This window comes from Charadrius vociferus, unplaced genomic scaffold (genome assembly GCF_000708025.1).
Source record: "Charadrius vociferus isolate BGI_N301 unplaced genomic scaffold, ASM70802v2 scaffold341, whole genome shotgun sequence".
Taxonomy (NCBI): domain Eukaryota; kingdom Metazoa; phylum Chordata; class Aves; order Charadriiformes; family Charadriidae; genus Charadrius; species Charadrius vociferus.
The window spans coordinates 1,245,725-1,257,813 of NW_009646847.1; the positions used below are offsets into that span (position 1 = coordinate 1,245,725).

The 12,089-nt window shown below is 41.8% G+C and overlaps 2 protein-coding genes across 2 annotated transcripts in view; one reads left to right on the forward strand and one right to left on the reverse strand.

Moving 5' to 3' along the window:
* Positions 1 to 4,325: 4,325 nt before the first annotated feature.
* Positions 4,326 to 12,069, reverse strand: GABARAPL2 (GABA(A) receptor-associated protein-like 2). Its single transcript, XM_009894085.1, has 4 exons — positions 11,922 to 12,069; positions 11,823 to 11,878; positions 6,839 to 7,011; positions 4,326 to 4,902 (listed from the first exon to the last, which is right to left on the reverse strand). Exons 1-4 carry the CDS (start codon positions 12,067 to 12,069, stop codon positions 4,812 to 4,814), a joined length of 468 nt encoding a protein of 155 aa, XP_009892387.1. The 3' UTR covers positions 4,326 to 4,811.
* TMEM231 (transmembrane protein 231) overlaps positions 12,068 to 12,089 on the forward strand; it is a 5,360-nt gene continuing 5,338 nt past the window's right edge. The window contains exon 1 of the mRNA XM_009894086.1: positions 12,068 to 12,085. Within this exon, the coding sequence (XP_009892388.1) occupies positions 12,068 to 12,085 (18 nt within the window). The remainder of the gene's footprint in view (positions 12,086 to 12,089) is intronic.

A 12,089-nucleotide genomic window follows, 5' to 3' on the forward strand; every position in this document is an offset into this window, starting at 1 on the left:
AAACGGCTGAGGGGCTAAGCCTGCAGGATCTCATACTCAACTGGATGGCATTTCTGAGATTGAAAACAAGTATTTAAATGCTGTAGGCTGTACCATGCTGTCAGGAAATGCTGTAGGCAGTACCAAGAAATTGCTTTAAAAATCAGAAGGGGAAAAATGCAGAGAGAAGAGTTATCACAATCTCTGATTTTGGAAGAGGTAGCAAACTAAACTTTCATCGCTGGCAGCAGATCTTTGCAAGAATTGCTCCTGGAAGGTAGCAGTTGACGTGTTCCAAGCTTGTATCGCTCCTTTGCACTGGAATAGCTGATACACTGAAAAACAGAGATAGGCACGGTGTAGGGAGGACAGTAGAATGCAGAGACTGCCACTGGGGAGCAGAGTTTGGGGAGGGGGCGTGAAGTAGGGGGAACGAAGTGCCCACAGTTCTTTTAATGAGGACAACAAAACAATTGGCAATGGGAGCAGCAGAGCATATGAGGGCACTGAGATTCCCAAGGCATGTGTAAAATGCTCTACAGAGCATATTTGTATTACCCAGATAAGTCCCTGATTTTCCCAAACTAGGGTGGGGACTAAAGGGCCCTATTTGTCAGAACAAAGAAACTGTAATCCGTATTTTGAGTGGGATGTCTTTAACAGCTTCGCTATTAGAGAAATTGTTCTGTTTTCAATCACAGTAAGAAGGCTGGGCAGACTGCCTCCTTATCTTCAAGGAAGTCAAAACCAGAGCATAGAAACAAGTGGTTTTGTTCAAGTGTAGAAGTAAACAATCTGTTTGAGCTGGAGGCTGCAGTTCCATGAGACAACATGCTAGCATCCCGCTACCTTTGAAAAAGCAAGGTTTTGATCTTTGCAGTATGCTTCCACCACTCACCTTACAAAAGCTGGAGAGCTTACTGATCTCAGTATGTTCAGAGTAAACTGAAGACTATTCAAATTACTGTCTTTGTAGAAAAACAAACCATGAGCCCAAAACAAGGTGTAGCTTTTCACCAGCAATTAATTCATCTTTGGAATAAGCCCAGTAAGCACTAGAGGAAAGCAAGAGCTAGGGCTGCACAGTGGAGGGCAGAAAGAGGTAGAGCCAGGCATCCTTTGACTTGTTACAAGCTATTAGGTGGTTATGAAACCACACCTGGAGAAAATGCTTGAGACGCGAGTATGGAAATGAAGTGTGAGTTACTTCTGGGAAGCTACTGTTGGTAAGGAGGGAAGAACGGTGTTGGAGTAAAATTGTAGCCAAATGTAGTGGAGGGGGGCCAGCAGTTCTTCCTCTCAAAGCATAGCCATCCTGAGAATCTGGTAATGTCGTTATAAAATAAGAGGGTTGCAGCAGTGGTTTACGTGTGGAAGCAAGATAATTTTTGAGGAAAGATCATCTAAATTCATCCAGTACTGGTTACATTACATCAGATGACACTTCAAGTAAGCTTAAAGATAGGTGATGTAGAACTGTTGCTGTAGGAATAGTGGGGTATTTCTTCATTATCTGTTCAGTGTATAAGTTGAAAAGCCTTCCCAGTCCTGAAGGGTTAACAGAAAGTGAAGATCATATGGGACCCAAATGCTAATTTTACAAGAGTGACTCTACTATGTAAAGGGATGCATTTCATCTATGCATTTCAAAAGGAAGTATCTCGATGTTTTATTGACATTTTAAGTGCATCTGCAGATGGAAAGTAAAGTTACTGCTGTAGAACATTTATCCTTGCATTCTCTGGAATTACTTGTGTACCTGGGCTCCTAAATCTAAACTAATAATTACAGACATGTTAAAGAGAGTAGTTACATATTTTCTTTTACAGGCTTATGAAGGCTATTCCAAGTGTCACCTAGATCATAACATTGGAAATAAGAATTAATCTTCCCTTGTTTTGTTTAGATGTATCTATGTGCTAGCATGTGATTAGCTTTATCTAGCAGTTGTAAGTTACACTTCTTACTCTCTTGTTAACAGCTAGCAAAAAATAATACTTGATAACCATAGACATAACCAACAGAACATGTTCCAGTATTAAAGGGTAATAAAAAAAATCACCGATGAAACCACTTTTCTTCATTCTGAATCAAAAATTAAGAGTAAACATTAATACTAAATGCGGGGAAAGGGGGGTAGTGGAAGGAATTCATGATGGAAGCAGTGACGGAATGTTTACTAAAGCAGTGCTATACATTGCAGTGCTATTCTGAATAAAGAAAGGCTTATTGAAATCAACACATTTTCAGGAGTAAGCACATCCAGCGCTGTTACTGGGACAGGCCTTCATAGTAGAGTAGTGTCAACATGTCACAGGCATTTCAACGTCTCTACTCCCTCTCATTTTGGAGTCCTTCTGCCAGTACCTGTTAATAACTGTAGAGCCAAACATAATTCTAGGCATAAGATGACTTCAGGGGAGTTTGAGTTAGTATGAATTTGATTTAAGCTTGGAAAGTGATAAATTTCCACTGTGACTGGAAACACTTTAAAAATTAAACTCTTCTGCACCTTGTAGCAAGAAAATGAAGTTAAACTTTTATTAGGAATCTAAGCAGTAATTAGTGTTTCCTTGTTGCCTTACGAAGTTCAAAGTGATGCCACTTTTCCAACCCAGTGTTCCTTTAATATCAAATTGTGAACTCCAGTACTGTGCAATTAGGTCAACTGAGTGTTCTTTCAGCACATCCCCACCTCATTCAGAGCCACAAGTTTGCCTCTTTGCCTGTAAGTGCAAGTAGCTTTTTAAGCCCATTTGGAGAAGTTGACAGCCTTGTGAATAACAACTATTTTTTGGTTTTGTGGCAGAGTCCCTACTTTTGCTGTGCTGTATACGTGCTTTGGCAATAGTGCTCAAAAACTGGAGGAACTGATACTGAATTCTTTATCTTGCATGCAACATTTCTAATTCTACTTCTTTGCCTCAATTAAGTAGATACATAAAACAGTTTGGGTTGGAAGGGACTTTTAAAAGCCATCTAGTCCAACCCTCCTGGGATGAGCAGGGACATCTTCAAATAGATCAGGTTGCTCAGAGCCTTGTCCAACATGACCTTGAATGTTTCCAGAGAGGGTGCATCTACCATCTCTCTGTACAACCTGTGCCAGCATTTCACCACCCTCAATGAAAAAAATATTCTTCCTTATCTAGTGTGAATCTACGCTCTTTTAGTTTAAAACCATTAAAAAGTCTGTCCCCATCTTTCTTTTAAGCCCCCTTCAAGTACTGAAAGGCCACAATTAAGGTCTCCCCAGAGCCTTCTCTTCTCCAGGCTGAACCATCCCACCTCTCTGGAGAGGTGTTCCAGCCCTCTGATCATTTTTGGGGCTCTCCGCTGGACTAAGTCCAACAGGTCCATGTCTTTCCTGTGCTGAGGGCGCCAGAGCTGGACGCAGTACTCCAGGCGGGGGTTCACCAGAGGGGAGTAGAGGGGGAGAATCACCTCCCTTGACCTGCTGGTCACGCTTCTGATGCAATCCAGGGTAAGGTTGGCCGCCTGGGCTGTGCGCACACATTGCCAGCTCATGTCCAGCTTTTCATCCACCAGTACCCCCCAAGTCCTTCTTGGCAGGGCTGCTCTCAGCCCCTTCATCTCCCAGCCTGGATTGATACCAGGGGTTGCCCTGACCCAGGTGCAGGACCTTGTGCTTGGCCTTGTTGAACCTCATGAGGTTCACATGTGCTCGCTTCTCAAGCTTGTCCAGGTCCCTCTCCATGGCATCCTGTCCCTCGGGCGTGTCAACCACACCACTCAGCTGTATAGTAAAGCTGTTTTTTCACATCCTTGCTTCTGTAATGTCCTTACAGTATCTCAATAGCTACAGAATTTTTACTTGGAAAGGACATGTATATTTATATAATTATCTGTAACACAACTACTGTTTTTTTTTTTTTAAGAGCTGTTCATGCAGCTGTTTTAATCCGAACTCCTTACCAATTATTTCTCTCTCTGCAATAACTCATGTACAAATTATACCTTCCAGTTCTCCAGCTCTCTGATCTCCCATTTGTATCATTCCTTCTCCTAGGTACCATTCCCTTACACGTTATGCTTTTGTCACCTAGGTGCTGCTTGCCAAAGCCCATAGTATTTATCCCTCCATTGATAACCTGTGGGCAGGCGTAGCTCTTCTCCTGATGAGATTGAGTAGCTCTGAAGCTATTGGGTTTGGAACCTACAGATACCTCCTTGTTTCTTCTTTCTATCATCATCCACATCCCGAAGGTTAAGAAGCTGTACAATGTCTAGTAAATAATATAAGCAGCTGTACAGTGTCTAGTAAATGTGATGTATAACTTTCTGGCCAAAATTAACATAAAGAAATGACAGCACTGCCTGTTTGTGACAGGAATTTTTATTGTATGTGTTTGTTAATTGAGAAAGAGGAACATATTAGCTCATTTCAACATGATCAGCATCTTGCTCCTGCTTAGGATAAGCTAGCAAATCCAGTGCTCCCAATACTAATTTAATGGTTTTATTTTTCTTAAACTAACACCTCAAAACAGAATAAATGCATATTCTTCTTTTCATGTTTTAATAGCCCAACTACTTTGCTTTGTTATTTATCAATGTCATCAAATGTATCCCCCAAAGGAGCGAGGCTCTGGGAATTCATAGCCATGAGAAAAAAAAAAATGCACAAAACCAACAAAACTTTTTTTATATAATTTAACAGTCTAATAAAACAAGACCTAGCAATATATTAAGAAATAAATCCAGTTACAAATGCATGTATATAGAAGGAACTTCTGTGGATGTCAGAACAGAAAATGATCAGCTATTTACAAGATACACAGCAGGATGATATAGTAGCCAAGACCCACCATTCAGAACCCAAATGTGTTCTCTCCACTGTAGGCAACATACAAGAATCCATCCTCATCCTTTTCCTTCTCATAAAGTTGTCCCATAGTTAAGCTTGAAAGGGAGAAAAGAGAAGCGGTTACAGTTGCAAACAGTAACAGTTAGAACCTCACATAAACAAGGATTAATAAAAGCCAACACTTGTAAGTCTCTGTGGAAATTAAAATACAAACATGAGGATCTATGAAAAGCAGTTGACTCCTGAATTTGCAGAGAGCCCAGGATCATTTTGCTGAGTGTCTAAGTTTTTGTTACTTCTTCACAAATGCGTTTATCAGAATGCTTCCTTATTTTATTGGATATTAGTCACTGGATGTATTTCAGGTTCTGAATCATCCATTATTGATGCCTGATGGCACCTTCCTTGAACGCAGCTGCATTAACATCTTGTTGTGTGAGCAACCTCATTTCTCTCTCCACCTGGTGTAGTTGTGAATGTTCAGCTGGTCTCAAGTCTACCAAATGTGTGCTTTTTGGACTGTTTCTTTGAGGTCCAGGTTGTTTTGGGGAGTAAAAGCTTTGTTTTCTATATTGTTAAAAAGTGATGAAGTAGTGCTAGTACCAAAATGCGTGGGCAATAAATTACAAGTTAGCCAGAAAGTAGTGCTTTTTCAGTGGATAAGGTTTTGAATGTTTGATCTAATGAAAATTTTCTTAAATGGAATAGGCACGTGGCCCTTCACAGTCTAACCAATTGCAGTCTTTAGGGCAATGTCTGTATTTTGAAAACAAGAAGAAACACAAACAATTACTTGGCCAGTACAACTGCTCTGACCATACAGATGAAACAGGCAGTTGACATCAGTCAGCTGCACAAATGATGGCACCTCAGCTCACCTTCCTCTGACTTCCCAGGACTGAGAAAAGGCTGGTGAACTGAAAGGTGCAGACTGAACGGGAGCGACAGGGAAAACAATAGCGGCTTTTTACCCAAGAAAGGAGCTGGGAAGAGTTGCAGGCAGTACTTGAAATAGAAACGAACTGCTGACTAGCAGATAAACTTCTGAATGAGGAGGGAAGGATGTCAAGAGTTTGCGATCTATGTAATAAAGTCAGCCTACAAGAGCAGCGGAGACGTTAACAGATTAGATTTTTGGTTATCTGTTAACAAGTTACCATTTTTGCATCAATATTGAAGGTTCAAGGCCTTATTTTTCCAGCAGAGGTGACATCTCATTGTAAACACGAGATGAGACAATGTGCCCTTTCTTTTTCTTTCCCGTTCCCAGCAGTTCTACAGCACTGTTAAGAAGATGACATATAGGCACTCCTAATACTCTTAGAAGAAAGCAAGCAGAAAAAGATGGTTCTCACAGGTCCCTATTTTGTATCACAAAGTAAATAAAAATATTCCTGAGTCTGGACAGGTTGCCTGGAGGGACTGTTACTGTTACACAGGTAAGGACTACAGTACTATTACACATGATGTACTATTTCCTCAAATACTATTGAAGTATCTCGTATAGAAAGCAGTTATAGTAGCTGTTTCTGCTATACATTATTCTGTATGTAGCAGACAACAATGAAACCTTTCTATAGTCATTTTGCATTTTATGTTTATAGAAAAAAATACGTAATTTTTAAAACAAGTAACAGCAACTAGTCTGTAATTTCTTTGTGAGCTGACAGGTTAGTATTTTTTCAGAATAATTTCTGGCATTTGCTTTTGAGTATTTAACATGCAACTTTTTTGTTACATTGAGACTGATTTTTTTTTTGGCATTGATGATGTAAATATTCTTGCACTCAACCAAAGATATCGTAATAACTCCAGAGCTCACCCTCTTGCCGTGGAAGTAAATCATCATATATTTTTCAGCCAGGTTTCCTTTCAGCCTAGCTCAAGAAATAAGATGTTTATCAAACTCATGATTAAGATGTAAACAAACGTCTAAAAATCACCAAATAAGCTTCAAAGAGGGGAGTTACTGTCCCTGATACGCACAGGCTTGCTGAAATGGTTCTGAATACTAAGTGAATAGCCTCTTACCTGGATTGTGGGACAGTCTTGTCTACAAAGAGGAATATTGCTTTCTCAGATGGCAGTTGAATCCTCTTCCTGATGATCCACATGAACTGGGCCACGGTGATGTCAGATGGAACTAAGTACTTCCTCTTGTCAATATCGACAATCTGAGATCCTGAGACTTTCTCCACTATGACCTGTAAAGGGCAGGGGTGAAGGTCAGGCTTTTCAGGATTGGTATGAACAGACAGCTCGGTAAATTGGTTGCTGGTACAGGTTACAACAGTGAGCAGAGGGGAGGAACAAAATGCTTTTCTTGACCGCACCCAAATAAGAGGTAGGACTGGCTCAGCACTGAAAAACCTGATTTTACAACTGCACCAAAACCTACATTTATATACACAATGGCTCAAAAATTCTATGCCTGAGGTTCACAGTCATGGGGTAAAAAGATGCAACATGCCCCAAAGAAACCTGTGACGGGAAAGTATGTGCTTGTTTTAACTCTTTGTACACTGATGATATGAAATTACTGCACTGTGGACAGTGCTATTCATGTGTTATTCATACTAGGACAATTATGTCCTGTTGTGCTTAAATATGGCTAATTTTCAAAATGTTCTGAAGTTCCCCATGTGTACTATCCAAAAATGGTGTATTCTGCAAAAAAAGCTTGGGGAGCAGGGGCAAGAGAGGAACTGGCATCTACTGAGATGTTCTAAGCACAGGCAGCTTGAAAACTTAAGGTTTAGGAGTGGCTTGTCTGCACTACTGCCCTTAAACTAACTGGTGATTGAAGGAAGGAGTCCAGAACTTCTGTCTTCTCACTTACCCCAGTTGACAGTAATAAATGGAGGAATCCATTTAACCATATTCCTTCCTTGCCCCATTCATCGGTACTGGAGTCATGAAAAATTCAACTAGACTGCAGCGCTGGTACCTGAGCAATGGCAGGTGATCTGAGGAAATGCATTCCCTTTGTACATATGCTGCTTATTTTGGCTTTGTCGCTATCACAACATAAAAAAAAGAGTAGAACAGAATATTTCAGTTGCAAGGGACCTACAACGACCATCTAGTCCAACTGCCTGACCACGTCAGGGCTGGCCAAAAATTAAAGTGTGTTACTACGGGCATTTTCCAAATGCCTCTTAAACACTGACAGGCTTGGGGCATCAACCACCTCTCCAGGCAGCCTGTTCCAGTGCCTGACCACCCTCGTGGTACAGAAATGCCTCCTAATGTCACGTCTGACCTTCCCCTGACACGGCTTTGCACCACTTCCCAGGTGTCCTGTCACTGGGTACCAGGCAGAAGAGCTCAGCACCTCCCTGTCCATGTCCTCCTCAGGAAGCTGTAGAGGGCAATGAGGTCGCCCATCAGCCTCCTTTTCTCCAAACTAGACAAACCCAGAGTCCTTAGCTGCTCCTCACAGGACATGCAAGTGCGACCATCATTGCTTGAAATCTTGTGTTACGCAGAATTCCAGTTTGCAACAAGCATGCCTTATCCTCTTTTGAATTGTTGTATGACTAAATAAAATCACACAATATGAAGAAACACTGGTTTAATACACACACCGCCTCCGCCCTTCCAACTTAAACTGTCTTCTTTAAACAATGTCCCAAGTTGCTCCTAACAGATGGCAGAACCAGGTGCCTTGATACAGTGTATAGCAAAAGAAAAGAAAAGGAAGAAACATTAGAAATAGATTTCAGTTAACACTGAAGCTAAAAACATCAATTTTTAGGTAACTGGGAGGGAGAACCACCAACCAAGTCTAGTATCTAATCTGCCATTTCACCTGTTGTGCACAAGCCAGAGATGCCAAAATGGCTCTCAGGCTTCTATCTAGAGCATTAGAGTATTCATTGATTTTTTTTTTTGTCTCCCTGAAGTTTTATGTATTCATCCGTGCAGCATCCTGTACCATTACGCAACACGTACCAGTATGTCAGAAGCTGTTACGCTAAGTAGAGAAAGGCACAAGCATACTTCAGGTAGCTCAGTGCAGAGTTGAAGAAGCCACGTTACATCGGAATACCATCAAAACTCTGGCAGAGTTGCAGTGCCAACTGTGCTACAATGCAAGGTTCTAGTCCGCCATAGACTGATTACATGTTCATTTTTTTACAGTGCTTTACAGTACTGCTTTTAATTTGGCATCCATTCTCGCTGCATTTCTATAATTAATCTGGCAATGGTTATTGACTTCCACAGCCAGCTACCAAGCCTTTCAGCCAGGCTCAACAATGCCTCAAGGAAGAGAAATGAAGCATGGCTGCAGCACACACTGCAATACCAGTTGGCCTGTCAAGGATGCCAGTTAAGCACTCCATCAAATCACCAGAAAGGTGCTGCGATGTAATCTTGTCTGTGTGCCTCTGCTGTACCAGACTTATACTGCTGGATAATCCAGCAGTGTATACACCTGATGTTGAAAACTGTATGATTACAGCTTCAGCTGACTGGATGAAGTTACAGGATGACAGTGAAGCCATACTAATAAAGTGTAGGTTTTAGCTATATATGATGGGACATGTAGGCCATAAGGAAAAAAATAAAATAACTAATACTAATAATGATTAAAAAATCACAACTCGTGCTTATGCTGCTAGGCCACCATAGGAACGTGGCTACTCTCTGCCTATATTGGGAGCATTTGGTAACCAAAACCAGGTAGGAACCCAAGCAGAGATGCCAAGGTAAGATGATGTTTGCAGCACCAACAGGCTTTTGTTTGCAACTTTGAAAAAAAGAGTACCTATGTCAATCACTATTTTAGGATGCCTGTAGACTCAGGTCTGCAATAACATACTGGTTTTAGCACTGGAAAACAGATTTTTTTTTTTTGTTGTTAATGTGTTATTCTGAATATAACTGCACTCTAAGGTATATTGTTTGTTCCACTGTGTTATTGTTGTCAAGGTACAACTCACTGATGCTATTCTCTGCTCTGTATTATGCTGAACTGGCATTAGAGCATCTGTCTTCGTACATTAGGAAATTAGAAATTGACTACAGGAATGAAAGATGGCCACAAACAAAACCAAACAAAAGGCAACAGGTACATGAGGAAGGAGAATTAAGTATTACTTGTGGAAAGGACCTAACAGTTATTGCTCCTCACAGGCTAGTTCCTGAAGGAAAAAGGCAGCACGTGGGGAAATAAGGCTTACAAGAGGTTCCAGTGTCTCCATTCCTTAGCTGGGTGTTCTCCATTGCTACAGCATACGCATACAGGTAATGCTCAAGTAAATTTACAAAATATGCTATCTTACAATCTGGAGAAGGTTTTCCTTATAGTTTCTTCAGCTCTGCCTACAGAAACAGCAGGAGGGCATAGCAGCTGCAATTTAGTATGCGGGAACTGTAAAGAGGACCAAGAACAGCCTGAAGGGAATATTGAAGCCTTAACAACTGATAGTTTTGGGGTTTTTTTTAAGATTACAATAACATACTAGGCATTTTAGCTTCATAATGCAGAAACTGTCATAACTGGAAGTCAAGGCTGTTCATGAATTGCTTCTAGTAAAACTTATAGATACCTTTAACCCTTAGACCACTTGATTCCCCGGGCAAATTTAAAATTGCAGAGCTTAGCAAGCATGAATTTCTTTCACCTCCCATGTTATTCCTAAAAGGTCTAGCCTAGGACAGAGGCAGGATGTTCATATATTGTCTTAATAGGTTTGAACCACTGAAACGTCTCTAAATCCAGGTTGACAGATACCAGCAGCTGAGAATTGAAGTCACTTTGACCTGTGTCACTGGATGCAGGCTATAACCTGGAAAGCAGGAAGCATACATTAAGTCTGAAAAACACCGTTGACTATTAAATGTCAAAAATATATTTGATGCCAACGATTTTGTGGAAGGTACATGGCTCAATCTGAATCATCAAGCAGAAAACATGTATCAGCCCAGACAAAGCATCTCACTGCAATTTGAGATTTAATTCCTGTATCCACCAACCCCTTGCTGTCCATTCCTGATACAGCATCGTGTAATTCTGACTCACACTGTGAGTTTCACTTTCTTTTTCCCCTAGGGTTATGAGAGATATTCTTGCAACAGACAAATGGGTATCTCTGGAGGTGTACGGTCACTGGCATGTTACAGTCTATATGCGAGGGGGTAGTTAGCCAAGCAGAGAATGGCAAAGATTGGATCCGCTTGCCAGACTGCAGCTGGAGAGGATGCTGTGACTAGGTGCAACTCAGCAGCAGAGAAAGTCAGTGGGATTAGAGGTTCTTCCCTGGGCTGTGCTGTCTAATAGGTAAGTCATTTACCAAGAGGTCAGACAGGAGTGGCACTAACTGGCGTGTGGTCAGATGGGACATGGGAAATTTTACTCACAAGCAGGTAAGTTGAGAATGTGGACATGTTGCTAGCTGTTACATAAGGATGTGAAGTGTGGTCGTTCCACTGACTGAAACATGATAAAAGCGATTGCGGAGTGAAGAGAAGTCATTCACTATTTAGCAGACAGGTAGGTATTAATGCAGAAAGAAGGGGTCGCCACTTGCACTGCCTCTTCAAGCAACAGGGTTTGCATGGGGAGATTCACCATGGTAAGACTGGTTACAGGCATGGAATATATGATGGAAAATCACCTTCCTCATATAGCCAGGATGGAAGATTGTCAAGGTTTAAAGAATTTATGATCTTTCTTGGGATCAGGCACAGAATGAATCCTCAAGACACTGAAGATATCTGCTGGGATATAATTGCCATTAGAAGAAACCAGGACACTGAGAAACCATAAACATGCCTGGAAAGTGTTTAGAAAGCCAGGCCCTCTTGCTTACTTGTCAATATGCACTGGGGCAGAGGAGGGAATGTTACATTAGTTAGACGTGTTTGGGACCTCTTTAGAACATCTAAGGGCACAAAAAGGAAGGTGAATTTACTTAGTAGGATCTGATCAAAGAAGAGAGGGCAGGATGGAAACCGCTTATCCACCTTTGCCTCTAAGCACTCAGAGGAAGCTGGCGTGGTTACTCACCGGGACACGGTCAGGGTATTTGGCTCGGATTTTTGCCGACTCGACACATCTGTGCTCTGCGAACAAAACTCGTAATTAGTCACTGCATAGTAACAGTACCGCCAGTGTCCTCGGCGGAGAGGGCAGCGCCCGCAGGGACGGGAGCCTGCGGGGATCGCGACCGTCTTGCCCCCGCCCCGAGGTGGATCTCCAGCTGTCCAGAGAGGCCGTCCACGGGCAGCGCGCCACCCTTGGCCAAGGGCCGCATGCGGGTGGCCGCCCATGTAC